Below are 22915 nucleotides of genomic sequence, written 5' to 3'. Positions count from 1 at the left end.
GACATCAGCCCTGGTGTGGTGCAGTGTGCAAAGCCCACTGGTTGGCGTGGCCCCGGACACGCCTTCCCCGGAGCGGAACAAAACGCGGCGCGGGCCGGGCGCACCCAGTTGCCGCTTCCGACAGCGTTCCCGCCCGCGCCGCGCAGCCAGCTGCCAGGTGAGTGCGCCCCGCAGCCGCGCGTCCCCGGCTCCCCGTGCGCCCCCAGCCCGGCCCGGCACCCCCGCGGCGCCTGCCCGATGTCCCCGGCCCGCCCGCCCCCCCCCGGGGGGCGCTGCGGCGCGCTGGGAGGAAAGTGCCGCGGCCAGGCTGCCTTCCCGGGCCGTGGGAGTGGGACGAGCGGCCGCTCTTAGCCCGAGCGGCGCTTCCCTTTCCGGGAGGCTCTGGGTGCCTCCCGGCTCGGGGCGCCCTGGCACAAACGGCTCCTGCGTGCGCCTGACCCGGGGTGGCCCGGCTCCCCCATCGCCTGCAGGTCTGGCGGCAGAACAATCGGCAATTCTGCGCGCCACTGACGCTCATTGTATGGCAGGGGATGAGGGCATCCGTGTCACCCCCTCCCTCACCCTCTTGCTCCAGGGGGAGAAGAACGTGCCCGCGGGTGGGGTGGGGAAACATCTGGCTTCGTGGCCCAGCCCTGAGCGCAGGTGTCAGTTTTCACTCCCCCTCGAGAACCAGATGGAAGCGGCAACATTTCACCTGCCCCCACCCCCAAGTCTTGGTGCTAGGTGGGGAGGACTATGCCCCCCCCCCCCCCCGCCGTCAGTGTTTCCCGGCCTCAGCCCTTGAAGGCTGGGGAGCAAGAAAGGAGCGGGGGTTGGGCGAATTTAAGCAATTTGCAATCGGGTACCCCTAGGGTCCTCTGCGGCAGGTGTATGCACCCGCACAGGCGGCGCGGGATCCGGCATGCTCTCCGTCCCGTGCTGCTGTAAGCTAACCAGGACCTGTGTCGAGGCTGGGGCAGTAGCCGGGGCTTGGTGCCTCCCCAGCGGCCTGGGCTGCAGCCACCCACCCCCTGCTCCATGGGGGTGAATGAAGGAGCAGGGCCTTCCCGCCCTGGGAGGGCTCTGCACTGGGATCCACTTGCAGTGGCACCTAGGAGATCCGCTGGGCTCCAGGAGAAAGTGTCATGAAGGGGCAGCTGCGAATCTCCCTGAGAGAGACGGGAAGGCAGTCTGGCTCAGTCTTGACAGCTGAGTCTGCCGCTTAATAGACAGTGATCTTGGACAAGTGAAGTAACTTCTCGGTGCTCAGTTTCCTTTGGAGATGGTGCCTTGGGGGATGTATTGCACAGACGTGGGACACAGCAGGGCTCAATGACCGTCTTCTCTCTTGTCCTCCCCTTTCCTTCCCAGAAGCTGAGGAGGCTGCCCGTGCCCGCCGTGTGTCAGGCACCTCAGAGTGCAGGTTGGGGGTTTCTCCTGGAATTTGGGGACCGGGGTGCAGGGCGTCCGTAGCTCTCGCTCACTAGGTGCCTCCTGATTCTCCAGCCAGGCTCCGACTCAGGAGCCCAGGGTCACCTCCTTCCAGAGAGACCGTCCTCAGCCCCCAGCTGCTCTTGGGCAGCCTTTATCCCGCCACTGCTGAAGGCCGCCTTGCTTCCCAGGGAATGACCCTTTGCCTCAGGGAGGATATCCGGGGAGGGGACAGTTAGACCAGGAAGGAAGTTTATCCCGCAGAGGGTGTGGTGTGGGCTGCACGAGGGGGAGGGGACACTGCCCAGAGGGTCTGGGGGGACGGGATGCAGGGGAGAAGCTCAAAAACAGGCCCACCAGCTCTGCAACCGGGCTGCTAGTGAAGCGTGCAAACCTGGGGTGCCGCAGCCTCTGGCCTCTAGTCTGCCCCAGAACCTTTCTTCCTGGCCCGGGTGTTTCCTTTTTGAATTGTAAACATGTGCCTTGGGAGCTGGCCAGTCCTCCCTGGAACAGAGTGGCAGCCTGCGAGCGTAGCGTGACGCATGGAGGGTGGTCAGCAAACATTTGGTGAATGGAAGGGGTAGATACAGGCTTTTAGCTGAGTGGCCCTACTGGACGCTCATAAACCTTGCGAATAGTTTTTCCCCATGAGTAGTACTGAGAACCAGGGGAGGGGGAAAAAGACAGAGTTTTTATTGACTGTGGATCTCCTGGTAGGAAGAGCAAACCGGGAAGGCTTTTGCGATAGGCTGCCAAAGTTTTAAATATTCATGTAAACCCAGCTTATTGTGAAAAGTGGGTTTGCTTGAGGACTGAAGAGTCCTGCATTCTGCATTTTGAGGTGCCAGCGAGGGCTTCTAAACAAAGAGTTGCCAGGGAGAACCAAAGGGCCTTTCCTCCGAGTCAACCATCTGCCATCACTTGGGCATACTGGCAAATTTCTAGAGTCCCAAAACTTGATAATAGTGTTAGAGTCAGCCCTCCCTTAAGGTGATCGTAAGCAGATACTGCACTCACCAGGCACCAGGGATGGGCCTAAATCCTTCACGTGTGTCATCTAGGACAATCTATGAACGGCCTGATGCTGCCCATTGTACAGATGAAGAAACTGAGGCTGTGAGGTGATAAGGAACTTGCCCAGTAGTGCAGCTGGTCAGTTGCGGAGGCGCCATTCAAACACAGGCAAACTCCTTCCAAACCCGTGCTCAGTCACTGTGTTCCATTTTTTCTTTGCTCCGATACATTTCCGATTTCTAGATCAGTTAGTAAGAAAGGTACTGGGGCAGACTACCTGCCATTTGTGAGCTTTACAAAGTGCTTTGCTGTGGTTTATAAAGTACTTAAGGAAGGTAGGGCTTTGCCCTTGTGAACGTGGACGGAGGCAGGGTTAGAACTCGTGACCTAGACTAGACCTAGACCTAGACTCATGGAAACTAGGTTTCCACTCTGCTGCGTGGCCAGGGAGGAGAGGACACCCCTGGATGTTAGGTCCCAGATCCTAGTGGATATGCTTTCACCAGGTCTGATGCGTGCTTGAATTTCCAGGCCAGGTTTGCAGGAAAGAAAAGAAGCCTGGAAAAGAGACTGCTTGAGAAAAAGATACACACACACACACACATACACACACACACACACACCGCAGCTAGCTGCGGGTAGGGAGGACGAGGAGAGGGGGTGCTGGGTACCAGAGGTTTTGCCTGTGGTTTCCACTTGTCAGGAATTTCTCTGGTAATGACGTGACTGGTCTACACAGCTCCTCAGGAATGTGTCTGACGTCGGCATTGAGTAATTCCCATGTATGGTCAAGTGTGTAAATACGGAGGCAGTTAGCGTTTCCAGACTCTGGTATTTCCAGTGCTTCCCCAGGGCCAGGAGGTAGCGTCTGACTCCTCAGTAGTGACAAAGGAGGAAGGACTAGAAGGTTTGCAGCTGGAGCACAGGCTCAGCCCCGACCAGCCAACCAGACCCTCCCTTCCAGTGTGCCTGCCTGGGGTTCTTTCTGTGGGGATCGCGGGGGATGGAGCTTCCTGGGAAGTCAGGTCTAAGTGCTAATTTGTTTCTGCTTTTTAAAAATCAATCCAGGAAACATCCGTCAGACCTTTCAGCATGGGACTCCCAGTTGTTACCACTCTACACTGACATCATTCCAGAAAAAAACCAAAGAAACTTGATCTGTTGCTTAGCCTGTGAGACCTTATTATAATACAGGATTTCTTGTAATAGTTTTGAAATATTTAAAAAAAAATCCTAGACCCTCCCCCTCCTTCTACCTTGGTTGACCTTCAAATGTCTGAACTCCCAAGGGTGGAGAGCTCTGCCGTGAAATGCGTTCGGAGACAAGCAGGAGGAGACATAGCACTGTACTTGTCAGCTCACAATCACACAGGGCCAGGGACGTGCATGTGGAAAGAGGACACTCCGGCCGCGGAGAGAGGCCTGAGCTGGAGTGACAGTCGAGTTCCAGAGTACCGTGGGGCCTGGAGGGATCATGGCACAACGATACCACTTAGCTTCTCAGAGAGGCCAGCCGTGGGCAGGGTTGTGAAGGGACCATGTAGTGGGCTGTGTGAAGCTGGGGACAAACCGGCATTTCTCTGTCGACCATTCATCCCCTCCCAGTGACCATTTTACTTTCAGGGGAAGTCTATTTCCTGGGTTTTCAGGTGTCACCTCGAAGACATGGGTTCTGAACCCTGATTAACAGGGCCCCCTCCTTCCCTCTCTCTCCTTGGCTGCTCTCTTGGCATGAGGGTGTGGAGGAAGAGGCTGAGGTGCAGGGTTGGATGGGATGACAGCTCTTCTGAGTACCTGGCCAAGTACCACGCAGCTCAGATAACGTGAGCATTACATTTCTAACTAGATAAACACCTGACAGGTCTCCACCAGACCAAGTGGGTGGGGACCCGAGCCCTGTGCCCAGAAGTTGCTCTTTGACCCTAGGAAATAAGAGATTTTGGAATGGGAGAGATGGGATTTTTCCACTGGAGGAATAAAGACATGGAATGGTTTATCAAATCTGTGGTTTGACGAGCCTTTTCCTTAAGGTTCTTGTGGCCCCTGGTTAAGGATTATACATCTCTGAAGTGTTTCCTTGGACTTGAAACATGATCACACTGAACCCATCAGCTCTGACTGACTTTCAGGACATTTGTGAGCATGAGGGCCTGTGCCTCTCTCGCCTGCTATGCGAGCTGCCATCTTGAATCCCTCTTCTCAGTTCTTAACAGGACAACTGGATGGGAAGGTGTGGACAGGTTATCAGAAGAAGCCAGTCCTTGGCTTCTGGCTTCCAGCCAGCCTTAAGGATCCTGACTTTTTTTTCCCTTAAGATTTAATTAAGTAATTAATTTTAGCGGGCGGTGGGGGTGGGAGAGGGAGAGGGATAGAATCTCAAGCCGATTCTTGCGGGGCTCGATCTCACAACACTGAGACCATGACGTGAGCCGAAAGCAAGAGTCAGATGCTTAACCCACTGAGCCACTGAGGCGCCCAGGATCCTGACATTTTAGGTAAATGGCTGACCAGATATTTCTAGCCACTCAGCAGAAAATACAAGCCCTGTTCTCTCTCGAGATTACCAACACAGTGAAGTAGGCCAAACCAGGAAACAGACAGCAGTTGCCAACGGGAATGTAACTCTCTGAACCCCACCAGGTGGATAATGTGATTACAGAACACAGCAGTGCTTCGCGAACACCAGGAACAATACACAAAAGAGCTTGGTATAAAGACACAAGCCTCTGCTTGCCTCTCAAGTCGCCAGGGGGGCACTAAATCCCAAAGAAGGGCAAGTCACTTGTCTCGTTCGCCGGGCTGACGGATGAGTCAGGAATTCGTGGTCCCTGTTTGGCATGTTATTTCTCCAGCCTTGTCGCTTCCAGATGTGGACCAGCTGGGAAGGACGGTCGACATCTGGCCCCACAGCTGGTGTTAAGCTTGCCCAGGCCAGCCCTGTCAGTGGTGATCAGCGGATCTGGCCTGGCATCGTGCCAGCACTCCCATACATTCTCGTGGCCTCCTCGGAGTGGCGTTTTTAGGGAGCTAGCGTACGGTCCAATTTAGAGCCTTGCAAATGGAAGCTCAGGGAGAACAGGACGTTGCCCGAGATCATTCAGCCAGGAATGGATGAGTCCAGACCCACTTTCCTCACCACTGAACTCTCCCACCTGAACTCGGACCTGGGGAACTTTCCTCCTCAGAGTCTCCCACAGGGCGTCGGGCAGCCAGAACTTGAGAAGAAGCCAGGTATCCCTCTAAGTACTCCAGAAACTCTGAGAAACGGGTTTCCTTTTAAGGCAATCGGCTTCCTGGTAGATAGTTAGAATTAGACTCTTGGAAAGAAGGGGCTGAGCAGAAGGAAGGGGGTGGAGTGAAGAGTGCTCCCTGCCCCTTGTAGGGATGGAGGTGGCCAGGGCTCCCACCAGCAGAGACACTTCCCCGCAGGCGGGTCCCCTGGAGGGGTCCTCATGGGGCCACAGGGGATGGGGAGCCCATCCGCAGGGGCAGCCTGGGACCCTTCCAGTCAGTGAACAGTCATTGGTTTTTATCCCAAGGTGCTGGAGCCCTTGTCCCTTCACTGGGCTCCTGAGAGGAGACCCCCAATGTCATGGCCAGGCTCGAAGGAATGGGGCAGCCCAGAGGCATCCCAGGCAGATTTTCCTCCCTGGCAGGTCCTTGGGTTTCACCCATTCTCCGCCCATGTTCCTGTTTCCCTGGGGCCCTGCTGGATGTGGGCCCCTGACATGCAGCCAGGGAGAACAAGGAGAGGCCTGTATGGAGCTGTGGGTCTCCCCCAGAGGGAGAAGGGCTTTGTATCTGGGAACAAAACACTGCTTGGAATTGGTTCCCAACCACATGGTCAGGGGAACTTTCCTCCCTTAGGGGTATTCCTAGGGGCATGGAGTGTGTCCCCTGCTAGTTCCAGGGGTTGGAAATGGAGGAGAGAGCCAAGCATTGGTGTACTGTATGCCTACTGTGTGCGGACACCCTTTATAGGATGGGGTGACAGCATGACCACTGGGGTGAGAGGGCCCAGAAGTGGCTAAACCCACATTGGAATCCCAGTTCTGTCTCTTCCAGATGAGGGACAGTAAGCAAGTGCCTAGTTTCTCTGAGCCTTGTTTTCCGCTCTGTAAGGTGGGCGTATATTCCGCATCTGCAGATGGGAAGAACGGGGTGATGTATGTAACCTGGGGCAAAGCAGGCCTGCAGTGGAGGGTAGTCTGTCGTCTGGGCTGCCCTGGCTGCAGGAGTCCCGGGGGCCATGCCTAGTCACCCCCTCAGAGGCACAAGAGAAGCTGTGTGGCTCCATATGAACACACCTATTTTTCCAGAAGCTTCTCAAACAGAGCTCCCCTCATACATCACTGCCTGTTCTTAAAGCTGCCCCCCGCCCCCCCCCGGGGGGGAATGGGATGGCCATGGTGGGCCTCTAGAGCTGGGCATGGGAACGTCTCCCCTGAGTCACTCAGTGGAGGGTGGCTGCCTGAGTAGACCTGGGGGGAATGGTTGATGCTGAGGCCGACAGCAATATCGCTCTTCTCACCGAACCGCCCTGCACATCATATGGTTTTGCAGCCCTGAGGTCTTGCTCGACAAGGCAGCTAGCTCCTGGAATCTTCAGGGCAGAGTGGGGCTGAGGGAATGAGTGGTGGGGCCTCAGAGGCTGGGGCTGGGGACTGTCCTCCAGGATCGGGGAGCTCAGGCCCTGTGGGGGTATCTGAGGAGGGCAGAGAGAAGTCATGTGCAGTTAGAGAAATCCTCCCTGCGGGGTGTGTCAGTGATGTGTGGAAGCCCAGGCCCATGTGGGAGAGAGCAGTGGGCCCCAGCGTCAGCCCTCCGCCTCCTCACAGCCTCTCCCAGCTCTGAGCACAGGCATGGACTGAGCACTCCCCGAAGGCCAGGTCCTGCTCTGGGCATTCTGGGAGCAAACGCAGTGATTCAACCACCAACCCCAAGAATGGGGGAGGTATGGTAACTGGAGACAGATGGAAGAGGAAGTGGAGACTGTGCCGGGGAGGATCTCAAGGTGGGGGGTGTGATTCTTGGGTAGCAGGGAGTCAGTGATGGTTTTTGAGCAGGGGAGCCCTCTCCACAAAAAAGATCTGGCAGCTGCTTGGGGATGGAATAGGAAGGAGACTCCAGAAGCAGCAGGACCATAATTGCCGTCTCTCTGGGGATGCGTTCATTTGTAAAGTAACTGGATGAAACTATACAGGGAATTTGTTGGTTTGCTTAACTGGAAAATTCAGATAGATTGACCTTTGGGTTTGGCTGAATTTGGTGGCTTAATGATGGCATTGCAGACTTCCTTCCTTTTATCTCTCAGCTCTGTCTTCCCTGCTGTCAGCTTCATCCTGGGACTGCCTGTGTCCCTTGGGACAACAACCTCAGAGCCCTCTCCTCACTGGGGGAAGAGGGACTTGCTTCCAGGAAGTTCTCTCAAAAGATCAGGACGTTTTTTCTTCCAGAGCCCCCAGAACTGCCTTCTCCTGTCTTACTGGTCTGAAACGGACAGCTGGCCCATCTTTGAGCCAATAACCTTGGCTGCTTAGGTTAGGTTCAGGCCATGTGCCATGGCTGAAAATCGGGGTATTTGCCAAGAAACAGGTGTATATGGTGTGGTGTGCTCTTCAAGGGGGCATGGGATGGGCTGCACGAGGGAGAGGTGAGTTAAGATGCTGGGAAGAAGGATGGAGAGGAGAGAGTCAAAAGGGCTCAGCACAGGTTTCGGGGGTGAGTGGATAAAGGGGAACACACAGTGGGGTGTAGCTACGGGAGGGGGAAGAGCCCATTGACATTCTCAGGAGTGGGATAATTCTGTTGTGATGGAGAGAATGGTTGTACCATGAGCAAAAGTGGAAAAGTCAAGAAAAAGAACAAGTTTGAGAAAAGGCAATGCGTTCGGGTCCCTCACGTTGAAACTGAGGTACGTGTGGACCATCCAATCCAGGTGGAGATGCTTACCTGAAATTATGAGCCTGGGCACGTTCTCGGCAGAGGGTGGTCAGGGTGGGACCCAAGGGAACCCCAGCTTCTCGGACTTGGGAGGACAAAGCAGAGGCGTGAAAATGCGCCCGACAAAACCTCACTGAAAATCCCCGTGATCGTTGTGATATTCGAGCCGCAGTGACCGTCATGAGCCAGTGCCACCAGCATCACCTTCCCCACCTTAAACCCTGCCTGTCGGCCTGCACTCGTCAACTGAGCACCTCTGCTGGGTCCCGACATAGAGAACTCGGCCCTGGCTGTGGCTTTCAGTATCAGAGCATCCTTCGTTCATTCCTCCAGACTTCCTGAACGCCTGTATGAACGCCTGACTCCAGGCACTGGGCAGGCTGTGGGGACTCCATTGTGAACACGACCTAGACCTTGCTGAGCTGAGGCCTGTGTCCACAGTCAGATGGCACACTCTCCAGCAGTGGAAACCATCCATGTCTCCCTCTGTCCTTGACATTGATTCCAGCTGCTACCAGGAGGGTGGGCTCTGGATGACATCCCTGTTGGCAACATTTCCTGATACACAAAACTGGTGCGTGTTCTCCTTAGGCGCCTTTGCATCCTGAGGCTACAGCCCCCTCTGGCCCCGTCCCCCCTCATTTCCAGCACCCCTGCGTCATCCTATACGCCCCACATCCTGAGCTGCCTCATCCTCCGTCTGGTACCCACGGTCACCTGTGTCCTGCGCAGGACCCCGCCCTCTGTGAACTTCTGTCTCTTCCTCCTTCAGTCACATGTCTATTGAATGGAGGACCCCATCAGCCTGCGGGGGTCTCTGTTCTCCAAGTTTCCGTGGCAGGCACCTGCTGTGCTGCTCTCTGGCAGGTCAGTACCAGCCTGCAGCATGGCCTCTCCTGCGTTAGTAATAATTAGTGAACGCAGGGGCGCCTGGGTGGCTCAGTCGGTGAAGTGTCTGTCCTCGGCTCAGGACATGGTCCCAGGGTCCTGGGATTGAGGCCGCATCAAGCTCCCTGCTCAGCGGGGAGCCTGCTTTTCCCTCTCCCTCTGCCTGCTGCTCCCCTGGCTTGTGCTCTTTCTGTCGAATGAATAAATCAAATCTTCAAAAAAAAATGTAGATGCCTGTACTTCCTCTGGGGTCTGGGGTGGCACTGGTCAATTTGATTTTGCTGAAGGCCCCCTGCACTCCCGATTTATGTTTAAAGATTTTATCTACTTATTTGAGAGAGAGAGCACGAGCCGTGGAGAAGGCAGAGAAGGAGAGAGAAGCAGACTCCCTACTGAGCAGGGAGCCTGCTGCGGGACTCAATCCCAGGACTCAGAGATCATGACCTGAGCCGAAGGCAGACACTTCACCGACTGAGCCACCCAGACGCCCCGTGCACTGCCAGTTCTAATGGGCTCTAAGGCTCGAGAACTGTGCCCTGTGTGCCTACCCCCAGCTTGAAAAAATTCTGGGTTTTTTGGGTGAGCTGTATCTTACACATAAAGGAGCATATAATACCTTCATATCTAGTTCAAAGAATAGTTGTAAAGTGAGCCCCCATGCGACAACCACCCAAGTTAAGAAAAAAATATTGTCAGCTCCTTAGCAGCCCCTCTGGAGACCCCCCACACAGCTGTGGGCCTGTCCCTGTCTTACAGGTAACAAGTCTAAGATAATAGTTTCTGATAATCTTCCCTCGCTTTTTCTTTATAACTTTTCCACCCATGGGTTCCTCCCTTGACAATATGAATTTTGCCTGTTGGTGAACCTCCCACAAACTATTTGTGTTCTGTGAATTCTGGTTTATTTGCTTCTTTGGCTCCAACGAACTCTGTGAGATCCATCGTGTGGATGCATGTAGCCGAGGGTTCAGTGTCTTGCTACCGCAGCCTCCTTGGTAGAGCCGGTATCGTATGCTTATTTCTACTGGAGTGCCCGGCACGGGCTGCAAATACAGCAGTGGCTCAATGACTGTCTGTGGCTGGCACTGGGGCAGGAAGTCCCCGAGTGGCAGTGTGGGAAGGATGTGGAGAACCATCAGGAGGAAGGGCCCTGCCAGACCTGGGGGGCCCCCGCAGGTGCTCTGCCTCCCCCTCTTGCCATCCTCGGTCTGCCTGTGGCTCTTCCATCCCGGGCAATCTGTCTCCAGTTCCCCGTAAAACTAATTCCCATGTCTGTGTCCAGTTTCAGGATGCCGAACTGGGGAGGAGGCAAGAAATGTGGGGTGTGCCAGAAGACGGTTTACTTTGCGGAAGAGGTTCAGTGCGAAGGCAGTAGCTTCCATAAATCCTGCTTCCTGTGCAGTGAGTATGCGCCCTGGCCCCTGCTGTTGCCGTGGGGACTGGGACGGGGCCTGCCTCCACAGGCTGGGCCTGTCAACACCCTAGGGGACGGGCCCCTTGGGATGTAAACAGCTTGACATTTGGCTGGAGCACAGCTGGGGAGGGAAGCACTTACAGGCCTCTTTGTTCCGCTCAGAAGCTGCTTTCTAAGGGGAGGAACTGGCCAGAGCTGGTGGGGGTGGCAGCCACTCTGGGGCGGGGAGCCAAGCTTCTAGACTTGCTTAGGGAAACTTTCCACTCCGCTTTCTCTTTTTCTCCTTGCCACAGTCCCATCATTGAAGAGGAAACCACTTTGGGCCCAAAGTGTTAGCCAAATTTGGACCCAAAGGATCCCTTGTTAAAAGGGGACAGAGGCTTCAGCTTTATGGGGACGCTGAGTCTGGAGAAAGAGCGGGGTTCTCCCTTCCTCCGCCCCTCTGGGCCAGCCTGCTCACTTCCCTCACCTCCCATTTTGCTCTAATAGCCTGGGGTAGGAGGAAGATGAGCGAGCAGGTCTTTGAGATCTACCCCCAGTAACCCGGAACAAGGGTGGCTCGAATCGCAAGCTCGGATGAGTAGGAAGCCGGGCAACAGACAGCAGACATCTGGGAGCCGGCAGGTGGCTCCAGGGACCCTTGCCCCCGAAGGTGTTTTCAGAGCACCTAGGAAGCGGGGCCTCGAGGAGGCTCCCCTCCCCTCATTTCTAAATAATCTGGTTCACCGGGATCAGAGCAGAGGATCCTGGCCAGAGGAAGAGGAGTTTTCCTTGAGGGCAGGTGGGGTGGAAGGCAGGGGAATGGCTTAGTTAAGCCCTGGGTTTCTGGAGTCAGTTGGGCAGGGTTTGAATCTTTCAGTTCTGGTTATCTGTGTGCCAATGGGCGATTAGTCGGTTTCTCCCTGGTTGAGTTTTCTCACGATTACAGGGGAGTTAATAACACTTACCTCATGGGGTTGCTGTGAGAACAAACAGAAAGAAGCCTGGAAAACGCAATTGTGAATGTTCAGTAAATGATAGACACTGCCCTGGACACACGCGCACGTGTGCACACACACACACACACGCACGCACACGCACACGCACGCGCAGCTGAGGGAGCTGCAGGCAACGCGGTGTGGTGACATACAGGAGACCTCGTAGCCCATCGGAGAGATCCAGGGAGGGGGGTCCCTTCCATCCCGAATCGTATGAAGCCAAGTTGGGAGTGTCCGTGGCCGCTTTGTTCCCAGGTGATTTGTGACCCAGAGCAGGAACCGGGTGGACCAAGGCCCCCTGGTCACTGGATGCTCACCAGACCTCCCCCTGCTGCCGGGCCACCCAGCTGTTATAGCCACCCAGCACAGGGCGGCAGGGGCGCCCGAGTGGTCACCCGAGGGCTGCGTCTGATGAGCGGGAGTCAGTGAGGCCAGTGGGGCCGTGCTGGCCAGTGGCCCACAGAGGAGGCCGCACACAGCGGTATGTTGTTACCAGCAGTTCACTGCAGTTAGGGATTTTCAAGCTGTTTATTTGTTCCGAGGGAATGAGGGCTCAGCGTTGGCCAGGAAGAGGCTCTGGGCCGCTGGGGTCCACAGGGCTTCTGTCTTTGCTCTCACATGTTGCTTAATCGCTACAAGGGGCCAGCTGAGAGGCCTCGGTCCTGCTTGTGGAGGAGTCGCTGCTGGTCGCCGTTGGGGGAAGGCAGGAATTCAGGGGGTGGCATAGGAAGAAGGGAGCAGGCCTGGGGCAGGGTGGAGGGGGTGTGGAGGATTAGAAACAGTTGTGGGAAGTCAGGCTGGGGAGCAGGGCTGGGAGGGGGTGTTATGAAAGTAATAGCCATGGGGCACAGTCTCGAGTCTCCCTGGGGTCTCCAGGCCAGCACAGTTCCTGGGCATCCGAGCTCAGAGAGGTCCCGGCAATCAGGTGTGTCCACAGCTTGCTTATTCCTGGTGCCAGAAGGGCCCGGAGCACACTGGGGGTTGTGATGATTTGTTTACGAATGGGAGGAGCGTGGCTTCTCTCTTTCAGAGAAGTGCGGGAGAAGTGTCCAGCTTGAATTCAAGATCAGAATGACCCTGAGCATCAAAGGGCGTTCCTTCCTAAGTTTCTCCTGAAGGCTCTTTCCTTCCTAAGGCTCGCAGAGGATGGCTGGGTGGCATTAGGGCCATAGTCCCTTGGCTGGCTGGGCCTCTGACCATTTGGGTCCTTTGGCTTCTAGACAGCGTGGCACTTATGTTTCCTTTCCTAAGGGCCTGGGACAGACAGGTGGAAGATAGGATGATGGAACAGTCAGGGAGAATGGCCTCTGCCCTGGGCTTGGCCTTCGACCTGGAGGCAGGAACAGAAAGAGCCTACAGTATACTCCCGTGATGTCAGTGGGGCAGCCAGCACCTGTTAGCAGGCCAGAGAGCTCAGCTCTGCAGTTGGGGGCCTACCCTGAGGCTGCATGCCCTTCTCTGAGAGGCAGCCAGCTCCCTCCTGGGCAGGTCAGGGTGGAGCAGCCACCCTGCGGGAAAGTAGACCTGGTCTGGCTTAATGGTTGTTGGCTGATAAAACTGCGCTGTTTTCCAGAACCCCAGAGCACAGGGGAAGCTCAGAGAAGCCCTGCGCGCCCTCTGACATCAGCATCTCCTCACCCACAGGCTGAAGTTTGTGTCAGTTTTCACCCTTTTGGTCCCACAGGCTTGGCCTACCTGAAAGGGACGTTGGGCAGACAGAAAACTACCAAGTCTGGAGATCAGGCTTGGTTCTGACCTGGCCCTGCTTCTGACCAATACTGTGAGCTTGAACTTCTTTGTGGGCCTTGGTTTTCCTTCCAGAGAGAACCCCTCTCTGTTTTAGGGTGGGGTAAGGGGCTCTGACCTCTCACCTGGGACTGCCTCTTGCCTGTGTTTCAAAATAGCATCAGAAGACCTCACTGAGCCTGTGGCATCTGGAAGGACATTTTCCCAACACATGCACAACTAACCATACCTAAGTCTTTTTTTTATCTTAAAATTATTTGGTAGAAATTTATTTAGGCCTTCATTCAAAATTCCCCTCAGTTGAGTCTCGGTAGAGCCTTCAGATGACCAGACTCTATTGCCTGGATGGAGGTGGAAGGGTGGAGGGCCTGGGTAAGGTGTTGAAGGTGGGCCAGGGTGGGCAGGAGGGCCTGGGGGAGAAAAAGCACGGCAGAAACTGACAGGGTGGTCTTGACACGGGATCTGGAAGTCAGGGTTCAGTTGGCATTGCAGGGAGCTGCCTGGAGGTTAATGACTCGTAGGCCCTGCTGTCTCCTCTGGGCTCAGCTCCTGGGTCTCCTGCTGGCGAGATTAGTCCAAAGAGACCTCTGTTCCCCCAACTGCTCTTATCTCTGCTTTCTGCCTTCCCCTGGTTTTGGAATTCCCAGTTCAGCTTGGGCCTTATGGGAAGCAATTCCAGGCCAACTCCTGACTTCCCGCCCTAGAAGGGAATGTTGGAGCCCTTGGTCTGTTGTTCTCTTCTCCCTCCTTCCCGGGAGCCAAGCCCCAGGGGAGGTGGTGGGAAGTTCCATATTTGGGCTGCCCAGAACATTGGAATGAGGTGAGGATCTCAAGGGCAGGACTAGAGGGTCCTTATTTAGTCTCAAGTCTGCAACCTGGGGCCCAGGGTGAGAGAGGAGCTGGCAGAGGGCCGGACGCATTAAAGTCAGGAGGATGGCAAGTTGCAAGGAGCTGAGCTGAGAGCCTTCTCAGAGGGAGGTGAGAGGCGTGGCTTCTCTAGTGGTTTCTCCGGGGCTCCCTCTTCAGAAGGACATGTTGAGGATATGGTCCAGTTGGGCACACCCAATCTCCATATTTAAGGAATATCATAGAACCAAATTGGGATTATAGGGTAAGACATGAGCAGATAGAGTGCGGTTGAGTCTCTTGAGAGAAGTAGGTGGGGGTTGGGAGCATATGACCTTCTGAGGCCCGGGCCTGTTCTTCCTCCTCCCTTGTGTCCCTGTGATACTAACTTCACATACTACTAATAAGAGTAGCCAACATTTATTATGCACCTACTGTGTACAGGGTATTGTGCCAAGTACTTTACATGTAAGATCTTATTTAGTTCTCCTCACCACCTTTTGGGGTAGATATTATGGTCTGCATTTACAAATGGAGGCACCGAGGGGTGCCTGGCTGAGTTCAGCTGGAAAGCATGCAACTCTTGATCTCAGGGTTGTGAGTTCAAGCCCCACATTGGGTGTAGAGATTACTTTAAAAAAATTAAAAACAAAAAAAGAACCAAATGGAAACATGGAGGCTAGAAAGGCAAGATAACTTGCCCATCACACAGAAGTCACATAGCTGGAAAGAAAGAGAGTTGAGGGGTGCCTGGGTGGCTCAGTCGTTAAGCGTCTGCCTTCGGCTCAGGGCGTGATCCCAGAGTTCTGGGATCGAGCCCCACGTCAGGCTCTTCCGCTGGGAGCCTGCTTCTTCCTCTCCCACTCCCCCTGCTTGTGTTCCCTCTCTCACTGGCTGTCTCTATCTCTATCAAATAAATAAATAAAATCTTTAAAAAAAAGAAAAAAGAAAAAGAAAGTTGAGATTTGATTCTGGGCAGTCTGACTGCACATGACCCCAGGCTCCAACCATTTCCCTCTGGATGGCTGGGCACAGGCCCCCTGACACGCACAGGAAGGTACATGGGACTCACAGGCTTTCTGAAGCTCATCCTCTTCCAGTCGCTCCTACCCCAGGAGTCAGGAATTCTTCCGAGTCTGACCTCGGTTCTTCCTTCTGGCAAGCTGGTTCCTGAGATCTGAACCTCCAGATCTTGTGATTAGCATGACCTGCACCTCACTTCAAGGCCCACCTTGCTGGGTACTTGTAAATATGAAACTTTTCTTTTTCTTCTGGGTGCATCCCTTCACCTGCGGCCCTGACCCCCAGCCCCCCGCCTCCAACCAGGGACGCATAGATTGTTTCTTCGGGAGGCCATTGCTGGAGGCAGGAAAACCCAGCCCTTCTTCCTTCCTTTTTTCTTCTCTCCTGTTGGGATACGTTGTCAAGAGCAGAGCGAAGGCCCTCAGCAGGTTTCCTGTGGCTTGGGCTCAGCGAGGCTGTGGCCTCAGATGATGCTGGGGTGCGAGGTGTGAGGGTGGAGAGGACGGAGGAAGGCACACGTGGGCTCCTGAGAGAGGTGGATTGCCGGCTGGTATTCCTAGAATGAGGCCACGCAGATCCCCTCCTTCCCCCCCCCCAGCTCCTTGGCCATCTACCTGATTCCCGTTTCCACGCTGCTCCTGGAAGATCAGGCTATTCTCTCCCAGAGCGCCCGCAGAGCTTCAGCGGCAGCGGGGGGCTTGCCGTGAGCAAGCAGCGCACCCCAGTGCCAGCTCACCACCCTCCCTTCCCTCCCAGTGGTCTGCAAGAAGAATCTGGACAGCACCACGGTGGCCGTGCACGGCGAGGAGATCTACTGCAAGTCCTGTTACGGCAAGAAGTACGGGCCCAAAGGCTATGGCTACGGGCAGGGCGCAGGCACGCTGAGCACCGACAAGGGGGAGTCTCTGGGCATCAGGCACGAGGAGTGAGTACAGTCTCGCCACCCCCTTCCTTGAGGTCTTTCTTCCCACCCCCGTGTTACACACATTTGCAGCCACTTTTGGTTCCGCCGTGGAAGGCTCGGAAAGCCACTGATCTCCACGGTGGTCCCAGAGCGCCCATTGGATGTAGGCCAATGAGAGGAGCTGAGGTTCCCGTGGGGAATAAAACAGGCGAGCCTCCTCCCAGCATGGAGAGTGCAGCCTATATTTTCGTAGGGGTTAGAGCTTAGAGGGACCCCAAGAATTACCCGGTCCAATGTCCTCTTTTCTCAGAAGAGAAACCCCAGCCCAGGTTTAGTGGCTTGGCCGGGGGTTCCACGGCCAGGGTCTGAGCCAGAGCCGGGCTCAGAAGTGGCAGCACTGCCCCACCTGCCTCTTTCTCTCGCCATCTCTCACCCCTGCGCCAAGGGGCAACCATCTCCCTTCCTTGGAAATGCGGCAGGGTTTCACTGGCACCCACTGACCTCTGACCTGTTGAAACAGCGGCTGTTGGCAGTCCGCCTGACTCGCATCTTGACCTTGGGGGGAATGGACAGAAATGACAGATGGGTGAGCACATTTTAGCCAAGGTCGTTGCCCCAGAGGGAATGATTTGTCAGCAGATTTCTCCCGGGAAGAATCTAATAGGCAGGCTGCAGGAATGGGGAACAGAGGAGGGCAGTTCTTAGCCAATGAGCTGCTCACTGATGCCCGTTTTAACTCAGTGGCAGAGGGCAGTAGGATGCTTCGGTGAAGACGGCATTGTGCTGAGCCCGGGTCTGTAAAATGGGAGAGGTCCCTCGAGGCCCTGGCTGGGAAAGCCGCCACTACCTGCTGTGAGATGAAGGCGGGGTCATGCCCACACGGGGCCAGCCCCACTTGTCCCCCTCCGTGAAAGTCATCTCACCTCACGTCCTTGCCCACACAGGGCCCCTGGCCACAGGCCCACCACCAACCCCAATGCCTCCAAGTTTGCGCAGAAGATTGGTGGCTCCGAGCGCTGCCCCCGATGCAGCCAGGCAGTCTACGCGGCTGAGAAGGTGATTGGTGCCGGGAAGGTAAGGTGGCTTCTGGGAAAACGGGCTGGGGAGACACCTTCTTGAAATGTGGGTTCTCGAACTTTGTAAGTCAGACCCTGGATCTGATCAAGGGAGCCTGAGCACTAGGCTTTAACTCCCTCCCTTCTAGGGAAGGAGTAACCCTTCGTCCCTGTGGGCTGCTTGTCCCTGTGCCTTCCAGTCTGCAAGGACTGAGGAAGACACCCATAGGCTCCGGGGAGAGGTGGCTTGGCCAGCATTCTTATTCATGAGGATAACAGGCTCACCATTGATGAAACTGATTATTAAATGCTTACATGCGGGGCTCCTGGGTAGTGCAGTCGTTAAGCGTCTGCCTTCGGCTCAGGGCGTGATCCCGGCGTTCCAGGATCGAGTCCCACATCGGGCTCCTCGGCTAGGAACCTGCTTCTTCCTCTCCCTCTCCCCTGCTGTGTTCCCTCTCTCACTGGCTGTCTCTCTCTCACATAAATAAATAAAATCTTTAAAAAAAATAAATGCTTACATGCAATTTATAGGGAGTTGTAAAGATCAATCTGATGGGCTTCAAAGGGGCTACAAGCCCCCTAAAAGTATATGCAAAATTTTGTGGGAACATGTCTCTTTCTGGGAAAAAGAGCCACAGTTTTTCTCAGATTTTCGAAAGGATTTGTGAGCCCCAAAATGTCAGGAGCCCGTGGAAAATCCACATACATTCTACATTGTAAGACCTGGACTCTGGGAAACCCATCCATGTAACCCCAAGGCAGAGATCTTCAAGGTTCAGGGCCAATCAGAGCCTGCTGGGAAGCTTTTGCAAACTATTTCTGACTGCCACGCATGCCTTTTCCCTGCGGACCCCCAACCCCAGAGCACAGTAAGAATCACTGTAGTGAGCTCCTGACCAGTGAGACAATCCCGCCTCCCAGAGAGGCTGCAGTGGAGACGAGGCAGCAGAATTGGCAGTCCCAGACTAGCAGTCAGAGAATCACGGAAGAGGCACCCTCAGTATATGGCCAGAGAGGCCCAGATGGAGGAGTCACTTGGCCAAGGTCACATAGCAAGCGTCTGGAAACACCTGGGCCTAGAGTCTGTCTGCAGCTCTTCTGGCTTTGGGTCTTGGCTCTCAAGTCTTTTCCACCTTGAGGACGGGGCCCAGGACCAATTGCCGGGGAATTGACACTTAGGCCATATCATCTAGACCATAGCAGGCTCTCATTTTAACCTTGACAGTCATGGTCGGAGATAGGTATTATTATCCCCATTTTATAGGTAAAGAAGCTGAGTGTCGGAGGCATTAAGTTAATTTGCCCAGCTCTTCCAGCTATGCAGTGGCTGGGCTAGGAGTCAAGCCCAGGTCCCTCTTACTCGGAAGCCCGTGCTCTTAACACAGCTGTCATGAATCCTGGCATCATGATTAAGACCTTGGACCCTAGGGGCACCTGGGTGGCTCAGTCAGGCGCCTGACTCTTGGTTTTGGCTCAGGTCATGGTTTAGGGATCCTGGGATCAGCCTGCCTCAGTCCCCACGCTCAGTAGGGAGTCTGTTTGGGATTCTGTCTCTCTCCTTCTGCCCCTCCCTGCTCACGCTCTGTCTCAAATACATAAAATCTTCAAAATGTCTGTAAAAAAAAAAAAGAACTTGGACCCTAAACAACCCTTAGTTCTGCCACTTACTAGTTGTGTGACTTTGGGCAAATCATTTAACCTTTCTAAGGCTCCATCTGCATCTGTAAAGTGAAGCAAACGACAGTCCCATCAAACAAAGTTGTTTTGCAGAATTAAGGAGATACCGCACATGAGCCCCCAGCGCAGCCCCCAGCGCAGCCCCAGGGTGTGGCCATTGCTGTTACTATCGGCACTGTTATTACTGTTATTGTGTACTTTGGGGGATTGTTGTGAGGTCAAAATGAAGATCCTTGCCATGGATTAAGTGATACGAAAACGGAGATATTAATCTTATTATGCAGTTGGTATCTTTTCTGCTCATAATGTCTCACTAGGAGATTAAAAAATTATAAAAGAAATAGCTAAGAATCAATATGTCCCTTACCCAGACAGGGTCTAAGTTAAGGCTGTAACTTCTGAGGGGGCGTGGATAAGAGAATTTTGTGTTCAAGCAGAAAAGGTCGGGAGAAGCTCCCACCTCTCTTTGGCCTTGGCCAGGAAAGAAATACTGAGGAATAGGGGTACATTTGGGTGCTGAATGAGTGAGCAAAGGGATCCAGCTTATTTGGGGGGCAGGCAAGGCAATGTGAGGGGTCCACACGCACTTCAGCCCCCCTCCAGCCTGGAGAGCTGGCATAGCAGCCCTGCTCTACCAAGGAGGAGGCGAAGGCTGGGTGGCTGCTGAGGTGCACGGGGTGCTGGCCCGAGGGAGACTGAGATCTGGGCCCTCCCATCTCAGCTCTCTGGACCCCGCTGTCCCCGAGGCCTGGGAGGAGGAGCCAGCATGCATAGGTCAGGCAGCCAGGAAATCTGAGGGGATCCAGCTTCCTTTTTCATTCTCCAGCCCAGGCTGTGCTCAGGGAGTCTCTTTGACCTTAAAAGGCCTTGTTTTGTCCTGCCTGCGTCCTGCCTGCCCCTGGCTTTCCCGGTTTTGCAGGGCTGTCTATCCCTCAGCGGCTCAGCCTGCTCCGCTGTTGGGAATGGGAGCGGGGTGCTGGGAAGTCCTCGCGTCTGTGCTGGCTCCCGTCACTGTGTGCAAACCTGGGCCCGCTTCGTCCCTGCAGCCTGTTAGCCCTGTGTTGCTCCCAGGCTCCTCTTAGGACCACAGAGGGCCTTCTGTGGCCTCTGGAGAAGCAGCACTCCTCAGGCCTTTCCCTGTTGAGTTCAGTGCACTTCATCGACCCCTTCTCCTTCTGGAGTAATACTCGGTACGATCGCCTCAGGGCCTCCTCCGGGCCAGGCCCGTGCCAGGCACCATCCACCACTCTGATCCTCTCAGCCAGCCATGGGGAGATAGCGCCAGCCTGCTCTCCAAGAGGGAGTGGCTTCCGGGCAAACAAGGAGCCCAGTTCTGGACCGAATCGCAGTTACAACAGCCTGCGCCATGGCCGGCATGTACATATGCGGGTCTCACGACCATTCTGCAAGGTGCACAGAGGGGTCTCCCGGAGGAGGAAGTGGCTCAGGCTGGGCAGCTAGTAGCTGGCAGTGCCAGGACGAACCTGGAGCCCATGCCCCCACCACTGATCCACAGGCAGGATGGGTCTAGAGAAGGCTTGTGCCTGCCTGTCTGGGAACAGTGATCTTGGTGGCGATCCCACCCCCTCGTCTGTCCTTGTCTGGTGCAGCTGGTGCCATTAACCATCCAGCCATTGCAACACTTCCTCGAAGATGGCGTGAGGTCGTGTGCGGTCCGGGGCCTGCTTCCTCCATTGCCTGGCCCCATGGGCCCCGTCCTCCCTGCAGGACCAGCTGAGCAGACTTCGGACGTGTCTTGAACACTTCCACTGTCCTTATGTCAAGGAGAATGGGGCTGCGGGGTAAAGGACACCCTCATCCCTGGAAGCAGCAGTAACTCTTTCCTTCCCTACACAGTCCTGGCATAAGTCCTGCTTCCGGTGCGCCAAGTGTGGCAAAGGCCTTGAGTCCACCACCCTGGCTGACAAGGATGGCGAGATTTACTGCAAAGGTGGGTACTTTCACTTCTATGCAGGGGTCCAGAGGTCTGAGGGGGTGGGCGGCTCCCTAGTTATGCCCTTGCTAAATGTAAACCAATTCCTGGCCTTGGGGTCCATTCCACAGCTGCCAGTGTGATCCTTCACTTTACAGATGAGGAGACAAGCCTGGAGGGGAAAAGTGACTTGGCCAGAATCATATGGCAGATATGGACAGGCGGGATGGGGCCAGAACCTGGGTTCCTAACTCCCAGCCGGATCCCTTACGGCAGATAGTGCTTCTCCTATAATTTCAGCAGTAGGGGAAATGGCTATAATGTGGAGCCAAGAACTTATCACTATTGGGGTTCGCGGTGCTACAGAGGTGAGGGTTGCTGGTGGATTTTGCAGTTCCGGAGACCTGGCCGGGTGCCCAGGGTGGAGGATTTCGGTGGGAGGGCTGGGAGGTGTGGCCTGGGGGAGGAGGAGCCGGGCCTGACCCCTTCTCTCTCTCTCTCTCTGCAGGATGCTATGCGAAAAACTTTGGACCCAAGGGCTTTGGCTTTGGGCAAGGAGCTGGGGCTTTGGTCCACTCTGAGTGAGGCTGCCGCCCCCCACCGCACACTGCCCACTGCCCACTCCTGTGCTTTCTCATTGCCATTCCCTTCCCAGCAGCCTTGGCGACCTCCAGGATTCCTCCTCCCTCTCTCAGCCCTGCCACACATCACTAATGACTTGAACTTGGGTGTCTGGCTCCCTTTGGTTTGGAGTCTGCCTGAGATCCCACTCCTCTATGAGGCTCCCTCTGCCTGACCTGACACCATCACCAGCAGGAGACCTCCGTGTTTTAGTGCAGGTGGGACCAGGCCCCTCTCCCCACACCCCGCCCCACAGTCCTCTGTTCTTAGCCTGTTAGGCTGAGTGTTCGTCATCAACCTGCCAAGTTCCCTGAGCCTACATTTCGGATCCCAGAATAGCAGTAGGCCCAGGGGAGAGGGAAGGAGGACCAAGATGGGGCAGAGGAAGCTGGCGGTTCATTGGCTCCCAGAAATTCTCCTCTCTGGGTAAGAGGGTGGGCTTCTTGGTGTCCCTCGGAATAGGCCTGGGGAGTTCCAGCTCGGGGAATCACTATGGATGCAGAAGGGCATACATACAGACAGGGTCATGGACTATAGGAGCCACTTGCTTCTCTGGGCCTCTTGTGTTTGAGGCTCTGGGGACCTGGTGTCCTCCCCTTGGGGTGAGGAAAACCACTCAGGTCTGGGACCCAAAGTCAGGGTGTGGTCTGACCTCTCCAGGCATCTGGTTCCTTGTTTGGCAGAGGCCCGGGTGAAACACCTCCAGCCACACACTTTCATTTATCAGAGGCCCAAATCCGAGGGTAGATAGCTCGGCCCCTAACCCCGGGCCGAGGCTGTGGTGGCAGCTCCTCCCCGTCCCAGCACAGACCAGCCCAGCCCAGTGCTCTGTTCCTACCACTCCTGTTCGACCCTCAGATGAGGAGGGAGGTGCACACAGCCTCAGTCTTCATCTGGACACCGCTTCCCCGTGCGCCCGGTCCATAGGACCTGCCTGCCCACTCGGGGCCTTAGCCCTGCCACCCCACCCTTCTCCAGGCCATATCACCCCCATCCCTTCTAGGCCCCAGGTCGGGAGCAGCAGGAGGAAGGGGAGGGGCTGGGCCTCGCTGCTCCCAGTGACTGAAAGGACCACACTATACGGAGGAGTCACCTGGAAGGGGCTGCAGGCACGAGCTATGTTCAAGCTGACTTCTCATCTGGTCAATAAAGCTCTTAGAACAGAACTCTGGCATCCTGAACCTGTGTCTGTGAGAGTACAGCTAACCACAGGGCTGGGAGGGAACTTCATCGGAGCCATCAAATTAGCAGGAGGTTAGCTGGAAATAAATATGGTTTGTTCCTGTTTTTCTAGGGGCTGCTTACTTTCTAGTATCCGTTCGAACTGAACCACACTGCCTGGAATGACACGACCAGCCCAGTCCTGCTGCCTTGCCCTGTCTGGCAGCCCCCACTCCCACATCTCGGTGTGAAAACTGTGTGGACTTTGGCATTTGAGGGGCTCAGCACGGCCCCAAAGCT

General features: G+C 55.3%; 1 protein-coding gene across 2 annotated transcripts; it reads left to right on the top strand.

Annotated features, from left to right (window-relative positions):
* Positions 1-7: 7 nt before the first annotated feature.
* CSRP1 (cysteine and glycine rich protein 1) lies at positions 8-22620 on the top strand. 2 transcript variants are annotated; one of them, XM_026480670.4, is made up of 7 exons: positions 112-157; positions 1351-1402; positions 10538-10656; positions 16018-16186; positions 17110-17239; positions 20758-20851; positions 21342-22620. In XM_026480670.4, exons 3-7 carry the CDS (start codon positions 10545-10547, stop codon positions 21416-21418), a joined length of 582 nt encoding a protein of 193 aa, XP_026336455.1. In that variant the 5' UTR covers positions 112-157; positions 1351-1402; positions 10538-10544; the 3' UTR covers positions 21419-22620. The 2 variants fall into 2 exon arrangements, with proteins under 2 accessions (XP_026336457.1, XP_026336455.1); XM_026480672.4 differs by lacking the exon at positions 1351-1402 and having other exon boundaries at positions 8-157.
* The last annotated feature ends 295 nt before the right edge of the window (positions 22621-22915 follow it).

Source organism: Ursus arctos, unplaced genomic scaffold (assembly GCF_023065955.2).
Source record: "Ursus arctos isolate Adak ecotype North America unplaced genomic scaffold, UrsArc2.0 scaffold_2, whole genome shotgun sequence".
NCBI lineage: Eukaryota > Metazoa > Chordata > Mammalia > Carnivora > Ursidae > Ursus > Ursus arctos.
Note: the sequence above shows the minus strand (reverse complement) of the source record. Positions and strands in the feature narration are given on the sequence as shown.